The sequence below is a fragment of the Lithobates pipiens genome, unplaced genomic scaffold, assembly GCF_037356315.1.
Source record: "Lithobates pipiens isolate NorthernLeopardFrog02 unplaced genomic scaffold, aLitPip1_a1.2 Scaffold_23, whole genome shotgun sequence".
Taxonomy (NCBI): Eukaryota; Metazoa; Chordata; class Amphibia; order Anura; family Ranidae; genus Lithobates; species Lithobates pipiens.
The window spans coordinates 214,837,137-214,856,976 of NW_027507785.1; the positions used below are offsets into that span (position 1 = coordinate 214,837,137).

The following is a 19,840-nucleotide window of genomic DNA, read 5'->3' on the forward strand; positions in this document are numbered from 1 at the left end:
TTGCTGCTGTTTCAGCCAAAGAGCAGAGCCTCGGGCAGTCGAGTCTCTCCTGCAACATCACTGGATAGAGAGGTACCTCAAGTATTGGGGGGGGCTGCTGCACACAGGAGGTTTATGATCTTAATGCTTATAATATACATTAAGATAATAGACCTTCAGCGTTTACAATCAGCTTAAGCAAGAACACATTTAATTATTTTGTACTAAATATATTACTGGTTTAAATAGGGTTTTCCTATTAAAATGTGACTTTTAAAAGGTTAAATATTTTTGGGGCATATTTTCAATATAAACTAATGTAAAAAAAAAAAAAAACTGTAAATGTAAATTAGAATGGCGTTTTACGTATGTTGGAGAACCAACGACTAAGTTCTGCAATGCTAAAGAACGCATGTACTCTACTACTGTGAAACAGAGCATAACACTCCAATAAGCTCTCATCTGTATTGAGCCATTCTCCTACACACACCATTTGCTTGGGCAACATGCACAGGTAAGGAACATGAAATAAGCACTAATTTTAGCGATAGCCAGGGCCTCAGTTTGAAATTTACAAAATAAACTATTAGTACAGGTGGTCCCCTAGTTACAAACTTTTTTTTTTTTTTTTACAACTACTTACAAAGGGAGGGAGGCAACAGGAAGGGAGAGGAAATCTACCCCTAGGAAGGAAAATTTAATCCAGTAGAATTCTCCAATGTCATTGGGACAGAAAGTGAGGTGAAACCTTCTGAACAGGGTCACAGACCGCAAAACAAACGTTATACCAGGGTGTTAACTCTTACCTATGCTCTCCAAAAATCATAAAAATGTTTTTTGGCTGGAACTACACCTAAAAAAAAAAAAAATGTACCTCTTCCGACTTACAGATTCAATTTAAGTACATACAGACCCTATCTTGTTTGTAACCCAGGGATTGCCTGTAGTTAGCAAGGTTTAAGGAAATAGGAAGGCAAACAAATAAGGAGATTATCTATGGTGGGATTATCAGACATGCTACATTGTAGACAATTTATTAATGTGCCCTCAGTAGCATTAATGCCCCAACAAAAAGGTAGCGGAGGTCAGCAAACATTTAAATTGTTGTTAAAAAAAAAAAAAAAAAGTGCAGTACCTACTGCCCCACCCACTCTCTCTCCCGATTGCCTCCGCATTGGCTGAGACAGCAGTGGGAGCCAGAGTCCCCGGAGAGCTGAGGCACTCGTGCACATCGCGGGATTGAGATGGGGCTCAAGTAAATATTAGAGGAGCTGCTGCACACAAGTTTTTTTGACCTTCATGCATGAAGGGAAAAAAAACTTGAGCCTTTAGAACCACTTTAAAACTGTAAAAAAATATAGTGCGTTTTTGAGTTGTTACTTTATTGTCCAATGATTGCATAACAAAAATCATTTTCAATATCATTAAAATGAAAGTTTTTAATAAAAAAGCCGTTTAAAAAAAATGATGTACGTGTATTACTTTATAATCTCAGGTAATTGCCAAAACATTTTTTTCACTTCTATAGGGGGTGTACAGGTGTAGGAGAATCTGTCACAACATTTTAGGCGCTGCCATTGATGCTTTGTTTTTAAAAAAGTGTCAGCTCCTGATTTCATTACATAGTAAGATACTGACCTGAAACAAGCATGTGGTAAAATTCCTATCAAACATACATACTTCAGGACACTGACTCAATATGTACTAAAGTCAAGTTGGCAAGTGCAGAGCTTTAAACTTTGACAAGTCAGCAGTTGCAGCTCTTATTTTTGTAAACCGATTTCTAACTGGTTGATTTTTCTTCCTTCGTCCCTTTATCAATGCAAAAAAATAAATAAATAAATAATACTTTTAACAATAATTCGTAAATTACAGCTTTACCCATGTTTTTTGCAGTGAACAAACTCAATCGGTCAGTTTATATTGCTGTTTTTACACTCACCGTGCCACCATCTTTAATGATGATTTTTTTGGCAAGGAGCACACTGCGGTTCACTCTCTTCTTTTTCTTCCCCTGAGTCATTTTTACATCACCGTTGCCCTTTCAACATCTGCCTATAAAAACAGAACCATACCACATAACTAATTAACAAACACACAAAGCAATCTTGAAAAACAGAACCATATTTAAATATTCAATTCTGTGAACAGGACAGACAAAATTTAATGAGAATTGGCCTTCTTATATAACCAATGATGAAATTTTATGTTGCCAAGTTTGAGCACCTACCTATATAATATACAAAGCAGGGGCTAGGGTACAGATGTCTCAGTTCCTTTTCAAAGAATAAAAAAACTGTCAGAATGTAATCACAGATGGATATTTGTCAGAATGTAGAAATGTGCTACATGACAAAAGGATCAATAACACAAAGGAACTGGCAACTGCACTATCAGGCCTTGTGGTGTGCTGGGTTTGGGAAAATGCTGTGGCTTTTTTTTTTTGTTTTTTTTATTTGGCAGTGACCATTGGCATTCAGTTCAAAATAATTAAGCTGCTGTAATTCAGTGTATGTTAATGCAATAGACTGATCTGAACGGGTCCTTCGGCTCACTTATCAGTTTAGCTTTACTAATTTTGTCCAAGCATAACAGATAATGACTGCTTTGCCCACCTGCCTGACCCACAGAGATCCAACTCCTGAATCCATAAACATGCCAAACAAATCTTGTAGTTGTCCCCACTTTAAGTAAAACAATGGATACTTTAGGGACTACATGCCATGTCGTGCATGACGGTAATTAAATGGCATCACATGACTGACATTTTTTCCAGTGGTAAACTGCACCCCTTCACAGATTTGCAGAATAAACTTTACGTTCCTCAGTCAATACAGAATCAAAATATACTTCTAATTATTGTGGTAATGGTGGTGTTCTTATGTTTGATTGTGAAGGACTATGATGTATCTAGAATCAACAATATTGAATTGCATGTTCTCATTTAAAAAATAAAATTAAAAAAAATAGGATTTTTGTACTCACCGTGCACTAATTGCACTAATACGGCTACAATCACATTAAGTATGTACTCACCGTAAAATCCTTTTCTCTGTAATTCACCGACCAACACAGCTCCTCTCTAACTAAATGGGTTGTTAGCCCCATCACTGGAGATACTAGGCAAATTGTAATACAACACTTCAGAACTTTTAGTTCCGCCCATGGGGCAGTCCCTAGGACACAACCCCACAGCCTGCTCAGGCAGAACTCAGTACGTCAACAAGCAGTAAAGCGTAAAGAGAAAAAAAAGAGGGGCAGGTGCTGTGTCTGTCGGTGAATTACAGAGAAAAGGATTTACGGTGAGTACAAAAATCCTATTTTCTCTCATATTCACCGACCGACACATCTCCTCTCTGTAACTAAATGGGACGTCCCCAAGCAGTACCAAACGAGGGGTGGGAAAAACAGCATTAAAACTTCATCCACAATGGCAAGTGGGAACTAGTGAAACTAAACCCACAAAAAAAAAAAAAAAAAAAAAAAAAAAAAGACAGTGTATGGAAAAAAAACACCACCACATAACGGTATTCTCATCAGGAGAGATCCCCAAAACTGCAACCATTTGCAGAAGTAATGCAACAGTGCATTAACAAAACAGTACTGCATTTTTATCGAAAAACCAGGAAAAATCTTAATTGCATATTTAATTGCAACTACACGGCCGCTTGTAAAACCTTGCGGCCAAAACAGGCATCAGCAGATGCAGTGACGTCTACCTTGTAGAACTTGGTAAACGTATGGACAGATGACCAGGTCACCGCCTTACACACCTGAGCGACCGACGCTTGGTGTCAGAAGGCCCAAGACGTTCCGATTGCCCTTGTAGAGTGGGCCGTGACCAGAAAGGGGGGCACCGGCCCGTCAAGGCGTAGGCTTGTACTACAATCTGTCTGATCCACCTGGAAATGGTGGCCAACAAGACCGCCATACCCTACCCTTCTTTGAACCAGCCACCGAAACAAACGGTGAGTCTAGGGCTGCAACTAACGATTATTTTCATAATCGATTAGTTGGCCGATTATTGTTTCGATTAATCGAATAATCGGTTAATAACCTTTAAAAAAAAAAAGCTAATTTTGCTGCGATTTGCATTTTTTAATTTTTTTTGGGCGATTTGTTGTTGGGCAGATTAAAAAAACACAAATTGCTGCAGAAACGCATTATTACATTGCTTTTCTGCAGCTTCCCCATTGAAGTATATTGAACCAAAAAAACAAAATAGCCCCGTTTTGTATTAAAAAGTCCTTGTCTTTTCCAAATACGCAGCGGCTGAAAAAATCATGGATGTGAACGTGTCCCATAGGAAACCATGTAAATGAACTGTACTGTGTTTCTGCAAAAAGCACCAAAAAACACAGAGGTGTGCCCCAGGCCTGAGATGTTTAGTAACATAATGGGGTTAAAAAAACTAAAATTAGTACAAAAAGAGCAAATAATCGCTACTGTAAGGGGTTAATTTTTTACTATGGGACAGTGAAAGTAATATTTACAGTAGACATTTGCTCTTTTTGTACTATAAAGGGCTAATTTAATTTTTTTAACCCCATTATGTTAGTGGCCGATTAATCGATTATGAAAATAGTAATCGATTAATTTCATAATCGATTAGTTGTCGATTAATCGATTAGTTGTTTCGGCCCTAGGTGAGTCTGATTTCTGAAAATAAGCCATGGCAGACAAATACACCTTCAGAGCCCTAACCACGTAGAGAACGTGAAGGGCCACCTCTTTGGGGAGCTTGGGCTTAGGACCTACCGATGGTAATACAATGTCCTCATTGATATGGAAAGCCGAGACCACCTTCGGTAGAAATGACGGTTGCGGACGCAACACCACCTTATCCCTGTGGATGACCAGATAAGGCGACTTGCAAGACAAGGCTGCAAATTCCAAAACCCTCCTGGCTGATGTGATGGCCACTAGAAAGACCACTTTCTGGGAAAGAGTCAACAGGGGAATCTCCCTGATATTTTCAAATGGCTTTTGAAGTGCAGACAACGCCAGGTTCAAATCCCATGGGGGCAACGGATGGCACAAAGGAGGGACAAGATATCGTATTCCTTAGACAAAAAGGTACTCACTAAGGAGTGTGATGCCAGGGGTCGTTGGGGGGGAAAAAAAAAAAAAAAAGACAGCCAAGGCTGAGATTTGCCCCTTGATGGTGCTCAATGCCAATCACTGCTCTACTCCTTGCTGGAGAAACAGCAGGATCCTTGCTATGGAAAAGGAACGGGGATGCCACCCTTTCTTCTCACACATGGAGATGTAGGCCTTCCAGGTATGATGGTATATATCTTCCGTGAAGAAGATGTCCGCGCCCTCAACATAGTTGGAATCACAGAGTCTGATAGACCCTGGTTCCTCAACACCTGGCTCTCAACAGCCATGGCATTAAAGCCAGCGATGGTAAAGCAGGATGAAAGATTGGACCTTGAGATAGGAGGTCCTCTCGCAACGGCAGTCACCAGGGAACGTCTGCCACCAGACGCACCAGGTCTGCGTACCAAGACAGCTGAGGCCAATATGGGGCAACCAGGATTACTGGAATCCCCTCAGCTTCCACTCTGCGAAGCAGACGTAGCAGTTTTAGTGGAGGAAAAGCGTAGATCAGCTGGTACTGATCCCACGGAGCCACCAACGCGCCTGACGCCCACAGCAGCCTGAATATCTCTGGATGCAACGCCCATTCTCCTGGGTCCAGCATCTGTCAACTCAGTCTGCCTGCCAATTTTCCACCCCCAGCATGTAAATGGCCAACAGGGCCGGTACGTGTCGCTCTGCCCACCGAAGTATGTGCGCAACCTCCCGTGCAGCGGCTGAGCTTCTTGTTCCCCCTTGGTGATTTATGTATGCCACAGTCTTGGCGTTGTCCGACTGTATCCTGATCGGGCGTCCTTGAAGACTCATCGACCATGTGTGGAGGCACAGCCTGATCACTCTCAAGTCGAGCAGATGGATTGCTATGAGCCGACTGAATCCCCATCACTCCACCCCAGCCAGATAGACTGATGCCCGTAGTGATTACCGTCCATTTCAGAGGAAGGAACAATTTTCCGGACTGAATCACCGGGGGACCTCAACCACCAGGTCAGAGTCCCTGACTGGCTGGTTCACCAGGATCTGTCAATCCAGGGACAACTGAGATTTGTCCCATTTTAACAAGATCTGGTGTGGAACTGGGCATAAGGTATGGCCTCGAAGGAGGCTACCATGAGTCCCAGTACTCGCATGCAAAAGCAGAGCGACGACCACTTGCTGTTCATTAGTAGTTTGACCGCAGATCTGAGAGTCTGCAATTTGCCTGAAGGGATTAAAACTCTCGTTTCCCTGGAGTCCAATAGCAAACCTAGGTACTCCAGACGCTGGGTTCGGCACAATCACAGACTTCTTTAGGTTCAACAGCCACCCAAATTCTTGCAGGGTCTGCATGGTGATCGCCACATCCTCCTCTAATTCTGAGGCGGAAGATGCTCTCAGGAGGAGATCGTCCAGGTAGCCCACGATTGCGATCCCGCGTTGTCGCAGCAACGCCAATACTGGAACCAGTAATTTGGTAAAGACTCGGGGGGCTGATGCCAGGCCAAAAGGAAGAGCCACAAATTGATAGTGGGCTTCCCCGACTGCCAAATGCAGAAATTTTTGATGCCGATGGCATATGGGTATGTGCAGGTATGCATCCTGGATGTCTCATGAAGCCAGGCAGTCCCCTTGATGCAGTGCAGCAACTACTGAGCGAACTGATTCCATTCTAAACCTCTGCACTTTTATAAAGTCATTGAGGGCTTTTAAGTCCAAGATCGGATGTACCCCTTCCTTCTTGGCAACCACAAACAGATTTGAGTAGAATCCTTGGAAGCGTTCCGAGTCTAGAACTGGTACAATCACCCCCTGATTCAGCAAGTCCCTCACCGCCCCCAACAGGGCCTCCCGGCAAACTGGGGATACGGGTATGCTGGAGGGGAAGAATCTGTTTGGTGGCCAAGAGAGAAACTATCTTGTAGCCTGTGGAAATCAGATCGCAGACCCATTGGTCCGATAACCGGGAGGACCATCGAGCTGCAAACTCCCGAAGGCGACCCCCCACCTGAAACATGGGTGGGGGCAAACCTTCATGTGGTAGCACTTTTGTTCGCAGGCTTGTTAGGCTTGCAGTTCTAGGGACGTTTTTGACTGTCCGTGGGCATCCTGTCGGGTTGGGGACATTTTGTCGAAGCACCGGGCGGACAAAAAAGCAGCTTGTGAGCGGAAAAAGAGGGCCCTTTGCCTGCGGCGTGGCTCCTTAGCCCTCTTGGGCTGTGGGAGTAGAGTACTCTTACCACCAGTGGGATTTTTAATGTCATCTAACGAGGCTCCAAAGAGCCGGTCACCAAGGAAGGGAAGATCCTTCAGGGCTTTCTTGGATGCCTGGTCAGCAGACCAGCAACTGAGCCAAATCAGGCGCCTCAGCACCACAGCTGACAATGAAGCCCTGGATAACAGAGGGAGAGTATCCAGGGCCGCATCACAAACGTACTTAAGGCCTTGCATTAGTTGGTCTGCTAGTTCCACGCAGACAGGGGAGGACTGTTGCTCTCCCAATTCGCGGTGCAAAAGTTTTGCCCACTCAGTCAGTGTCTGCAACACCAGTGCGGATGCCAGTACAGGTCGCTGATCCCACAACCGTAAACCAGCAACGAGTCACCGCCTCGGCCTTCCTGTCCATGGGATCCTTGAATGCAGGAGTCCCTTCAATCGGAATCGTGGTTACTTTATTTAACCTGGATACTGGGGGTCCACGACCGGAGGAGTCGACCACTTTTTGAGAAGGCTTTCCTCAAAGGGGTAACACACCGCCATGTATTTGGGGACTGCAAAGGTCCGTTGCGGGCAACCCCATTCCTTGTAAATGAACTTATCAAAATAAGTCAGATAGGGGGAACACCTTAGGTGAACGTGCTGGCTTGCGGGACCCAAAAGGGGCAGGTACATCAGCAGAGGGATCCGCTGGCTCCTGAATCTTCAGGGTATCACGCACAGCTGTGATAAGTGCTCCAACAAGCGCTTTGTCGCGCACGGACCCGGACAGGGACTCAGCCTCACTGTCCGAACGGTCCTGCTCAGCGTCATCTGAAAAAGACAGAGCAGGGGTCACTAGCCTCAGCAGGACCCGAGTCTGCGTCAGAGCTCTCCCCAGAGGACGGGGGGGGGGGGGGGGGCCAGGGGCCACTTTTTAGCACCTTTCTTCCCACATACCGCCTCTATCTTGGCAACAAAGGAATTGACCGCCGTAAGGGTGTCCATAGAGAATGGGCACTCCGCAGGTGACCCAGTTGCAATTGCCTGGATTTCGGGGGAAGAAACACCAGTTTCTGAAGCCATGCTGACCCTACCCTGTCTGCCCCCCGAAGGGGACTTAGGACAGTGACAGTCCCACCCTCCTGCTGCTGCTGCTGGCTGAGGGGCTCTAACCCGCTGGACCCACCACCCTGGGCCGTTCCGCGCTGTATTACCGCAATGCCTGGTGATCCCCAGCGCTCCCAGATGCAGAGATAGCAGAAAACTGTGTCGGTGGCCGGCTGGTCACATGATCGGTGAACGATCGATGGGCGATCTAACACACATGTTCAGAACACACGATAACCTTCCCAGCACCCTGTGATGACCAAACAAGAAGTAGAGGGTCCAGGGGTAGCTGCTAGAGCACAAAAATGTGGTCTGGCTACAAGAAAATGGCCACCGGTGTTCTCAATAGGGAATAACCAGGAAAATGGCCGACTCAAGCCAGTCTAACCCTTGCCCATACTTAAAATGGCCACCGAACAGTGCTATGAGGGACTAGAGAGAACATGTGGCAGGCACAGCGCTGCACCAACACAGGGGCCTAAATACACAGGCATCCAGCGGGACCAAGCTTCAGGACCCAGGCACCCAGCACAGCTAAATCCCCCAGGTGAGAGCCCAGACACACACACATACACACACACACACACACACACACCGCTCTCAGCACATGTACAGCCCCACCCCCCCCCCCCCCCCCCCCCGTCAAGGGAAGGAGGGAGTTAGGGACAGGGGAGAGAAGAGAGAGGTGAGGGGGGGGCCCCCTGAATCGACCTCCCAGGGAATGCCCAGCTGCTCCACCCTGTCAAGCAGGGAGAGCTGTACTTACCAGTCCCGAAGCTGGGAGACATTCCACGGTAGTCAGCTCCTGATCAGTACAGAAGACTATTGGCCTCGGCATACTGTGACGCAGACATCAGTAGCCCGGTCATATGTACGCCCCGGAGCATAAAGCTCACCGACCACCTCTGGAGCTAAGGTATGTCGTGGCCTGCCGAGCCTTAGCTGCGACCTGCACACGCTCGCTGGCCGGAATGGGGAGACTACAAGGATAAGTGAACCAGCCCGTCACCCAGTCGGCTGTTGATAGAAGATCACAGGATCATTCATCTTGCGCAAAAAGCTTCTGCACCAAAAAAAAAAAAACTGACCTATGAGCCCGCAGGGTTCCTAGGTCTATCTCCGTCACTAGGGAAGAAAAAACTGAGTTCTGCCTGAGCAGGCTGTGGGGTTGTGCCTCAAGGACCGCCCCATGGGCGGAACTAAAAGTTCTGAACTGTTGTATTACAACTTGCCTAGTATCTTCAGTGATAGGGCTAATAACACATTTAGTTACAGAGAAGAGATGTCTCGGTCGGTGAATATAAGAGAAAAATCCTTTTGAGAAAAAAAAAAAAAGAAGACTTTTTATAGAAAAAGAAAAAAAAATCACTTAAATGTTTACAAACATGTTATACTTACCTGCCCTGTTGAAGAGGAATTGCACAGAGCAGACCAGATTCTCCTTTTTCTCCGGTCCCACTTTTGTGATCTTAGCCCCTCCCTTCTGTTGAGTGCCCCCACAGAAAGCAGCTTGCTATGGGGGCACCAGAGCCACATCACAGCTCTGTGACCATTCAGACACAGAGCCACGGCCTGGCCTCGCTCTCTTCTGATTGGCTGACTGACCGATTGACAGCAACGGGAGCTGCTGTGTCTCAGTTTATCAGAAGGAAGAGTCTAAGACGGCTGAGACACTAGTGGACATGGCTGGACAGAGATGGGTTCAGGTAAGTTCTAGGGGGGGGGGCTGCTGCACACAGAAGGCTTTTTAACTAAATGCATAGAATGCATTGAGATAAAACACCTTCTGAATTTACAACCCCTTTAACACTGATGGGGGGGGGGGGGGACTTCTGTTGGATAACAACTCTCACACTTCAGGTGACTTGATTCTTGCACCAAAGCTTAAAATTAGAGTTTCACCCAAAAGTGTAATTTCCGCTTTAAGGTCTCCTAACCCGGACATGCCACATTTGGCATGTACAGGCGGTCCTTGGGTTAGAAACCAGATTGATTCAACTTCAGAACAAGCCTACAGACCCTAAGTCAAATCTATAACTATTTTTAAGCTTTTTGGATAGCATAGGAAAGGGTTAAGACCCCTGTAATGTTTGTTTTGCTGTCTGTGACCCTGTTCAGAAGACTTCACCTCGCTTTATTTCCCAAACGACAATTGTATTTTGAAAATTTTCGGTGGAGGTACATTTTCCATAATAACTCTTACAGGAGTGAATTCTCCTTCCTAGGGATAGACTTCCTGTCGCTTACTGTTGTCTCCCTCCATTTGTAAGTAGGAGTCATTTGTAAGTTGCATGTTTGGAACTAGGGGACCGCCTGTAACTTGTTTGTTTTATAGGGGGGGAGGTACCTAGTTTTGACAGGTACCCAGCTCCCACTTCCGCTGCGCAGCCTAGGTGACTCGAGCGGAAGTTGACCTCTCCCCCTCCCTGCAATCTTCTGGGACACGTCACAGGTCCCAGAAGATTGCTCAGCCATTCAGGGCTTGCAGCGTGACTTGCACATGTGCAGTGCATACCTGGCTGTGAAGCCGCAAGCTGTCACAGCTGGATGCCCACATTAGTAATGCCGCGGCGGAGGAGAGCGCATCGCTGGACTGTAGGATAGGGGAGTATGCATTTATTAAAAGTCAGCAGCTACACTTTTTTGTAGCTGCTGACTTAATAAACACAGAAACGGCTGGAACTCGGCTTTAAGGAGTTGATTTACTAAAGACAAATAGGCTGTTCACTTTGTAAGAGAATTTTTCCCAGAGATTGGAGTCCTGAACTTTGTTTAAGCAAACAGCATTATGTTTACTGGCCTGGTTTGGTTCCAAAAAAAATAAAATAAACAAACATTCTCTATTGGTAGAAAAAAAAAAAGGAAAAAAAAAAAAGGAAGAAGAAATCTTTGCTGCTTGAAGCCTTGTTTACATGAGCAGTGCGTTTAGACATACTATGAAAAAGCGATCTATGGTGGATCACTATTCAAAGGCACTTTTGAACCAGTTCATAGTAGCCGAAAAGGCAATATTGCATTCTCCTAAATGCCCTTTTCACAAACCTAAGGGGGATTCTACATTGAAATATAATGGCCATGACCAGATGGACCAACCGCCTGTTTTCGATGCCTGTGTGATTGAGGTCTAGGAATAGTCACTTGGCTTCTAGAATTTACTAAATAAACCATGAAATCTCAGTCAATGCAACCACGCTGTGCTGACACAGAATTACTTAAACCGGGTAAAGTGAGTATAAACACTTTGTTAAAATAAAAACATGTAATTTTCCTGCTCTGTACAATGGTTTTGCACAAAGCAACCCTGATCCTCCTCTTCTCGGGTCCCCTGTTGGCGCTCCTGGCACCCTCACTGTCAATGCCCCATAGCAAGCTGCTTGCTATGGGGCACTTATGCATGCTCATTCCTAAGTCGGTTGTGTGTGTCCATCAAAACACCAAAAAAGCGGGCCTCAACGCAAAAATACCATTCCTGCCTGTACACTGCCAAACAGACCTACTTAACCACTCTCATTAACACCCTCTCACACAGTCCCCGTCAACTCTTTTCTACCTTTACCACTCAAACTTCGTCCTCCTCCATTACCCACAGCCACTAACTTACTCACTGCCCAGGAGGTTGCTTATCACTTCAAAAATAAGATTGAGATGATTTGTCTCGAGATCTCCGCTCTACAGACATTTCCCTCACTTTACACTCCTTGTCCTCTTTTAACCCAGCTACTAGAGAGGAAGTCACTAAACTTTTTTCTAATGCCCACCCAACCTCCTGCTCCCTGGACCTTGTTCCTTCTCAAATACTACGGTCACCATCTGACTCAGTCCTACACTCCTTAACTCTCATCTTCAACCTCTCACTCTCTACTGGCATCTTCCCCAACCCTCTAAAGAGTCTAAAACATGCACTATTCAATCAGATGGCAAAAAAGGCCTCAGACCCCACCAATCTTAGCTAGGGCTGCAACTAACGATTATTTTCCTAATCGATTAATCGGCCGATTATTTTTTCGATTAAATCGGATTAAAAAAAAAAAATGAAAAAGGGGAGAAATACACACACACACACACGTGTCCCCCCCAGTATAGATGACACATTCCTCCCCTCTCACATGGTGTCACTGCCCCACCTCCTCTCAGTGCTCCCCCCCCCCTCGCGTTTTCTCACCCCTTCATGGCGACAGCGGCTCCTCCTCGGTGTGCCGGGGTGGTGTGGGGCAGAGTCTCAGTCCAGACCCAACGCACATGACTCGGCCGACTCCTCCAAAATGGAGCGAAGGGCACCCCGAAGCCGGGAGATGGATGCACGCATGTGCAGAACACAACCTCCAATCACAGCAGCGCTGGAAAGCGGCCCGGCGAGGGCTTGCCGCGCCTGCGCTCTGCCGCAGGTCTATCGGAAGGCTGCTGGGTAGAGGGGGGGAGGAGGAGCCGAAAGCAGCACAGGCGCGTTGCTGGCGGAACATCAGCTGGGTGGAGAATGCAAGCAGGCGTAGCTGCGTGGTCATGGACGTGGTGCATGAGTAGGACACGGGAGGATACACAGCATTCTAACGGACTGGCAGGGGGGAAGGTGCGGACTAAGGGTGCAACGGATCAAAAAACTCACGGATCGGATCGTTCCTTGCATCAGAGTCACGGATCGGATCAATTTTCGGATCAGCAAAAAAAAAAAAAAAAAAAAAAAAACTATCCCCGCCCCCCGCAGCCACATTTTATTTAAATAAACAAGGTACAACACTATCTCCCCCCCAATAAAATGCAGCTTATTACAAGCATAAAAACATTGTCAGCATATCACTGATGATTTGCGCCAAGCTCACCACCGATCAAAGTTCCTCCAAACAGACCGCCGTGATGAGTCCTGGGATGATGCCTATTGGCACAAATCGTCAGTGATATGCTATGTTTTTATGCTTGTAATAAGCTGCATTTTATTGGGGGGGAGAGATAGTGTTGTACCTTTTATTTAAATCAACAATGTGGCTGTGCCGAGCAAGTGGAAAGGCTTAGATAGTAGTTAGTTATTAGGTTAGATTAGGTAATAAATGTAGTGGTACCTGCATAAAATAAGTTTTGAATGAGGGCAGGCAAGGCATCCACCGTGACGCCTCCAGAATTCCTTCACTTGGGCTGGCACAGGCTGAACACCGCGCTGGGGGCGACGTCAGCGCGCAGCTCGGCGCCGCCCGGTGTACCAAGATGGCCGCCAGCTCCGGAGCTAGGCCGAAGCCGCGGCCTTTCCTAAGGCCGCGGCCCGCTCTGCGGACCAACTAATCGATAATGAAAATCGTTGACAACGATTTTCATTATCGATTAATATTGATAATATCGATTAATCGTTTCAGCCCTAATCTTAGCTTAAGAACCACCTCTTTACTCCCTTTTGCCTGCAAACTCCTTGAACGTGTAGTCTACAACCGACTGAGCGACCACCTCATTGACAACAACCTTCTTGATCCCCTTCAGTCTGGATCCTAAAATTCACAAACGACTTACTAACAGCCAAAACCAATGGTCATTATTCCATACTCTTACATCTTTCTGCTGCCTTTGATACAGTTGACCACCCCCTCCACATTCAGTGTCACTTACAACTCCACTTCCTCTTCTCCGACTCCCCTTTTCGTTGGGGTCCCCCAAGGTTCTGTCCTTGGACCTCTACTATCTCGATCTACACGTCCTCCCTGGGTCAGCTGATGGGCCTCCCATGGCTTTCACTACCATTTATATGCCGACAACACCCAAATCTATCTCTCTACCCCTCAGCTCACCCCATCAATCTCACGCATCACTGATCTACTAACAGACATATCAGCTGGATGTCAAACTGAGCTCTTAATATTTCCTCCCCCACGTGCCCCTTCCCCTGACTTCTCTGTCAAGATCAATGGCACATCTATCAGTCCGTCCCCACATGCCAGGGTGCTAGGGGTAACAGTTACATAGTTAGTAAGGTTGAATAAAGACACCAGTCCATCCAGTTCAACCTGAGTGAGTGTCTACTATCCCTGTACATTCTACAATGCACACTCACATTGGTCCCTACCCTCAAGGGGCCCACAATCCAAGGTCCCCATTCATATACTAGGGCAAAAACAGAAGCCAATTAACCTACCTGCATGTCTTTGGAGAGTGGGAGGAAACCGGAGTACCCGGAGGAAACCCACGCAGGAACAGGGAGAACGTGCAAACTCCAGGCAGGTAGTGTCATGGTTGGGATTTCAACCAGTGACCCTTTTTACTGCTAGATGAGAGTGCTAACCACTACACCACTGTGCCGCCGAACCTTAGACTCTGAACTGTCCTTTCAGGCCCACATACAATCTCTGTCCAAATCATGCGCCTCCGCAACATTTTCAGAATAAGCCCCTTTTTAAACTAATGACACCACCAAGCTTCTAATTCAATCCCTGGTCATCTCTCGCCTCGACTACTGCAACTCCCTCCTCATTGGATTACCTTTACATAGACTATCCCCCCTTCAGTCCATAATGAATGCCGATGGCAGACTCATCCACCTTACCAGCCATTCAGTGTCCTCCACCCCTCTCTGCCAATCCCTCCACTGGCTTCCACTCACCCAACGAATAAAATTCAAAGTACTAACAATAATTTACAAAGCCATCCATAACCCTGCCCCTAGTTACATCACTAACCTAGTCCCAAAATACCAAACAAGCCACTCTCTTCAGTCATCCCAAGACCTCCTGCTCTCTAGCTCCCTTGTCACCTCCTCCCATGCTTGCCTCCAGGATTTCTCCAGAGCTTCTCCCATCCTTTGGAACTCCCTACCCCATTCTGTCAGACTGTCCCCTATTCTATCCATCTTTAGACAATCTCTGAAAACCCTGCTCTTCGAAGCCTATCCTGCTTCTAACACGGTTTTACTTCATCAGCTCATCCCCCCCACAGCCATTAACTTTTGTATCAATTAACCCTTCCTTTTTAGATTGTAAGCTCTAACGAGCAGGGCCCTATGACTCATCTTGTACCAAATTGTAATGCAACTGTAATGTTTGCCCTCATGTTGTAAATCGCTGCGCAAACTGCAATGGCCCCCATCTGGCTATGGTATTTTTAGTGGCTTTAGTCCCTTTTTTCGGTCCTTTGAACAGCACAAACAAGTTGGATGACTTCATTTGTTCTATGTATGAAATGAGACACCTCATGGCATCAATCTCATTGAAATCTTCTTCTCTTTGGTTAGATGAGTTCCCGCAGAACAAAGGAATTATTTCCCGAGACCTATGGAAGTCCTTCGCAAACAGACAAAAAAAAACTGGATCACGAAACAAGATTTTGTCTGTTATGGCACGTACACATGATCCAAAAATCGGATGAAAAATACCGCAACGTGATCATACGATATTTGGAGCTACAGAGCTTTCGAGAGCCGATCACAACAGTTCATCAGATATTTTAAATCGGACATGCATGAAAATTCTCGTATGATAGACGATTTTCGTTTAACCACTTCGCACCCAGGCCAATTCTGACATTTCTCTCCTACATGTAAAATTCCTGATTTTTTTGCTAGAAAATTACATAGAACCCCCAAACATTATATATGTTTTTTTTAGCAAAGACCCTAGAGAATACAATGGCGGTCATTGCAACTTTTTATCTCACACGGGTTTTTGCGCAGCAATTTTTCGAACGCGTTTTTTTCAGAAAAAAAAAGTTTCATGCTTAAAAAAAAAAAAACAGTAAAGTTAGCCCAATTTTTTTGCATAATGTGAAAGAGGAGGATACGCCGAGTAAATAGATACCCAACATGTCACGCTTCAAAATTGCACGCGCTCGTGGAATGGTGCCAAACTTTGGTATTTAAAAATCCCCATAGGCGACGTTTTAAACTTTTTTACTGGTTACATATTTTGGGTTACAGAGGAGGTCTAGGGCTAGAATTATTGCTCTCGCTCCAACGTTCGCGGCGATACCTCACATGTGTGGTTTGAACACCGTTTTCATATGTGGGCGGGACTTACGTATGCGTTCGCTTCTGTGTGCGAGCTCACGGGGACAGGGACACTTTAAATTTTTTTATTTTTTTTTATTGTTAATTTTATTTTTATTTTTTTAATTTTACACTTAAAAAAAAAATTGATGACTTTTATTCCTATTACAAGGAATGTAAACATCCCTTGTAATAGGAATATGGCACAATCGGACCTATTTACAGTGAAATATGGGGTCAATAAGACCCCATATCTCACCTCTAGGCTGGGAAGAATAAAAAAAAAAAAAAAAAAAAAAAAAAACGATCCGGGCTTCCTAGCCAGATCGGCGCCGTTAATTTGAATACCGAGGCCGGGCGTGACGTCATAACATCGCGCTCGGCCTCCGAACGATCATAGAGACTCCGGGGACAATCTAGTCCGCCGGAAATCTCTATGATTACTTGCTGGGGCCGGCGGATCCTGTGACCGACTCACCGATGGAAACGGTGAGTCGGTAGAAGCACCGGAGGGCTGCGGGAGGGGGGCGTCCCCTCCCGCCCCCCGTAAGAACGATCAAGCGGCGGAACAGCCGCTATGATCGTTCTTATGGTGTAGGGAATCGCCGGCTGAAAACGGCAATATCTGAATGATGTCTGTGGCCTCAGACATCACTCAGATATAACCACGAAACCCCATGACGTCAATAGACGTAGTGTGGGAACCAAGTGGTTAATCAGTACAGTTGTCGTCCAAAAAGACCATACAAATACACTAAAACACAAGACATGACTTCCGATTTTTTATTCTGTCATACAAGAATTTTCGTAACTTCAGTAAACTCTGGATTGATATACGACTAGCATGGGGAAGAAAAAAAATAAAAACTGAAAATCTGACTTTTTTTATATCGTGTGTACGGGGCATTACAATAGTACTCTAGGGTTCAGACACAGACAATGCTTGTTGTTCACTAATCCTTCTGGTTGAAACTAATATTACTAAGTAGGGGTGCAGCGAACGGGTTTTTTGGTGCCGAAACCGATACCGAAAATGAAAAATACACTAGGCCGAAAACCGAAACAGCACCGATACCGAAAATTACTGTTTTTAAAAAATATTTTCATACAGCAGATGGTCAGAGACTGGGGACATATTACAGGACATGGCCAGAGACTGCGGGCATGGTACAGGACATGGCCAGAGACTGCGGGCATGGTACAGGACATGGCCAGAGACTGCGGGCATGGTACAGGACATGGCCAGAGACTGCGGGCATGGTACAGGACATGGCCAGAGACTGCGGGCATGGTACAGGACATGGCCAGAGACTGCAGGCATGGTACAGGACATGGCCAGAGACTGCAGGCATGGTACAGGACATGGCCAGAGACTGCAGGCATGGTACAGGACATGGCCAGAGACTGCAGGCATGGTACAGGACATGGCCAGAGACTGCAGGCATGGTACAGGACATGGCCAGAGACTGCAGGCATGGTACAGGACATGGCCAGAGACTGCAGGCATGGTACAGGACATGGCCAGAGACTGCAGGCATGGTACAGGACATGGCCAGAGACTGCAGGCATGGTACAGGACATGGCCAGAGACTGCAGGCATGGTACAGGACATGGCCAGAGACTGCAGGCATGGTACAGGACATGGCCAGAGACTGCAGGCATGGTACAGGACATGGCCAGAGACTGCAGGCATGGTACAGGACATGGCCAGAGACTGCAGGCATGGTACAGGACATGGCCAGAGACTGCAGGCATGGTACAGGACATGGCCAGAGACTGCAGGCATGGTACAGGACATGGCCAGAGACTGCAGGCATGGTACAGGACATGGCCAGAGACTGCAGGCATGGTACAGGACATGGCCAGAGACTGCAGGCATGGTACAAGAGATCAAAGCAGCCTCACCAGTTCCCCTCAGATGCAGCCTACCTGATAAAAATACATGCACAGTGTTTTCCATGTATTCCAATGGCTTTAGTTCACACCATGCAGTCAGTTTCCGGTGCGGAAACTGACTGCATGGTGTGAATTAGAGCCATTGGAATACATGGAAAACACTGTGCATGCATTTTGTGCAAAAAAAAAAAAAAAAAAAAAAGCACACGGAACTGCATCTGGTGTGAACTGGCCCCAAGCAAGCTACCTGGTTCCGTTCCAACAGACCCCTATTGGGAATGCTCATATCGTTACCTCTACTAGCAATAACTTAACCCTTCCCCATTCTATCACATAGCGATAAAAACCTAGCAGGGTCAAAATCAAGATTATTTTTATTTTTTTATATGGCCAATAAAGGGAGTACAGCCTTTGTCCTGTGACCTGGTTTATGTAGCATGGCTACATTCACACAAGTGGCCAGAGGTAGATGTTTCAGAGGCAAACAAATGACTTTTGGATGCAGCAGCACTGTGGGCACAAAAAACTTGATTTAGCTGCGGACAAAACTCTGCAATGCTTGCCCTGGGCACACTCTTTCCCCCTCATGCAGCTTGCCAGTGTCTAAATGCAGCCTTAGCCATGCCCGGATCAGAGCGGTGATCTCCGTGTGTCACGGAACTGTGCATTGAATTGCCTGGGTGGCTGCAGTAACAATGTCCCGCCTCCTGTAATCACGTCACGTTGATTCAATGTCCCGCCATTGGATCAGTGTACCGTTTGTCACAGGAGGCGGGACATTGTTACTGCAGACGCCCAGGCAATTCAATGCACAGCTCCGTGACACACGGAGATCACCGCACTGTCAGGCGGGAGGACGGAGGAGGGAGGACGGAGGACTGGGGACGAGCCAGAAAAACACCCGTGCAATGGGCGGCACCATGGGGCGGAGCCCCGCACAGGCCTCACCCCCACTTTCGGCCCCATTATCGGCAAGATTTTCCTTTCGGCAATTTGCCGAAAACACAATTTTCGGCCGATATGTTTCGGCGGCTGAAATTTCAGTGTACCATTTTACAGGTTAGAGGTTTAAAAGCATTCCTCTAGTCTAGCGGTTCAAACCGCTACATTTGAAAACTTCTAAGGACAGTCCCATGTAGGAAATCTCACTCTGGCCTAACTGCTACACCTTGAGACTGCCATCATGAGCCTTTTGATTAGTGGCTGTTCTGAAAGTTAAAGCTAAAAGAAATTTAACAGGGCTGCTACTTGCACATTATTAAAAGGTTTATATGAGTTGAGATGCATCTTGATATAGCGCGGTCCTTTACCCCACAGGGTACCGACGTGCCAACACAGGGCTCGACAAATCCCAGGTGCCAGGTCGGAGTTGCGACTAGAAATTGTGCCCTGGCGCCTGGGTTTTTGTCACTGACCCTCTGCTACAGGGCTGGCTGTGGGTTCTTGGGAAAGTGGAGGTCCTCCAGACACAGAGGACTTTCTGGTAGTCAGGATGGAGCAGGAAGAGCAGCTGCTGACATCCTCCTCCCTTCTCCACACACTGTTGGCAGGCAGTGCGTGAAACTGTGTGTGGAGAGGAGCTGTCAAAATTGAGACTGAATGTCGGGCTGGGCGGAACCCAGCTAT

At 46.4% G+C, this 19,840-nt stretch overlaps 1 protein-coding gene across 1 annotated transcript in view; it reads right to left on the minus strand.

Annotated features, from left to right (window-relative positions):
* The window catches only part of SLC71A1 (solute carrier family 71 member 1), a 132,047-nt gene that overhangs the window by 87,905 nt on the left and 24,302 nt on the right, over nt 1-19,840 (minus strand). The window contains exon 2 of the mRNA XM_077452838.1: nt 1,922-2,034. Within this exon, the coding sequence (XP_077308964.1) occupies nt 1,922-2,002 (81 nt within the window). The 5' untranslated portion in view covers nt 2,003-2,034. The remainder of the gene's footprint in view (nt 1-1,921; nt 2,035-19,840) is intronic.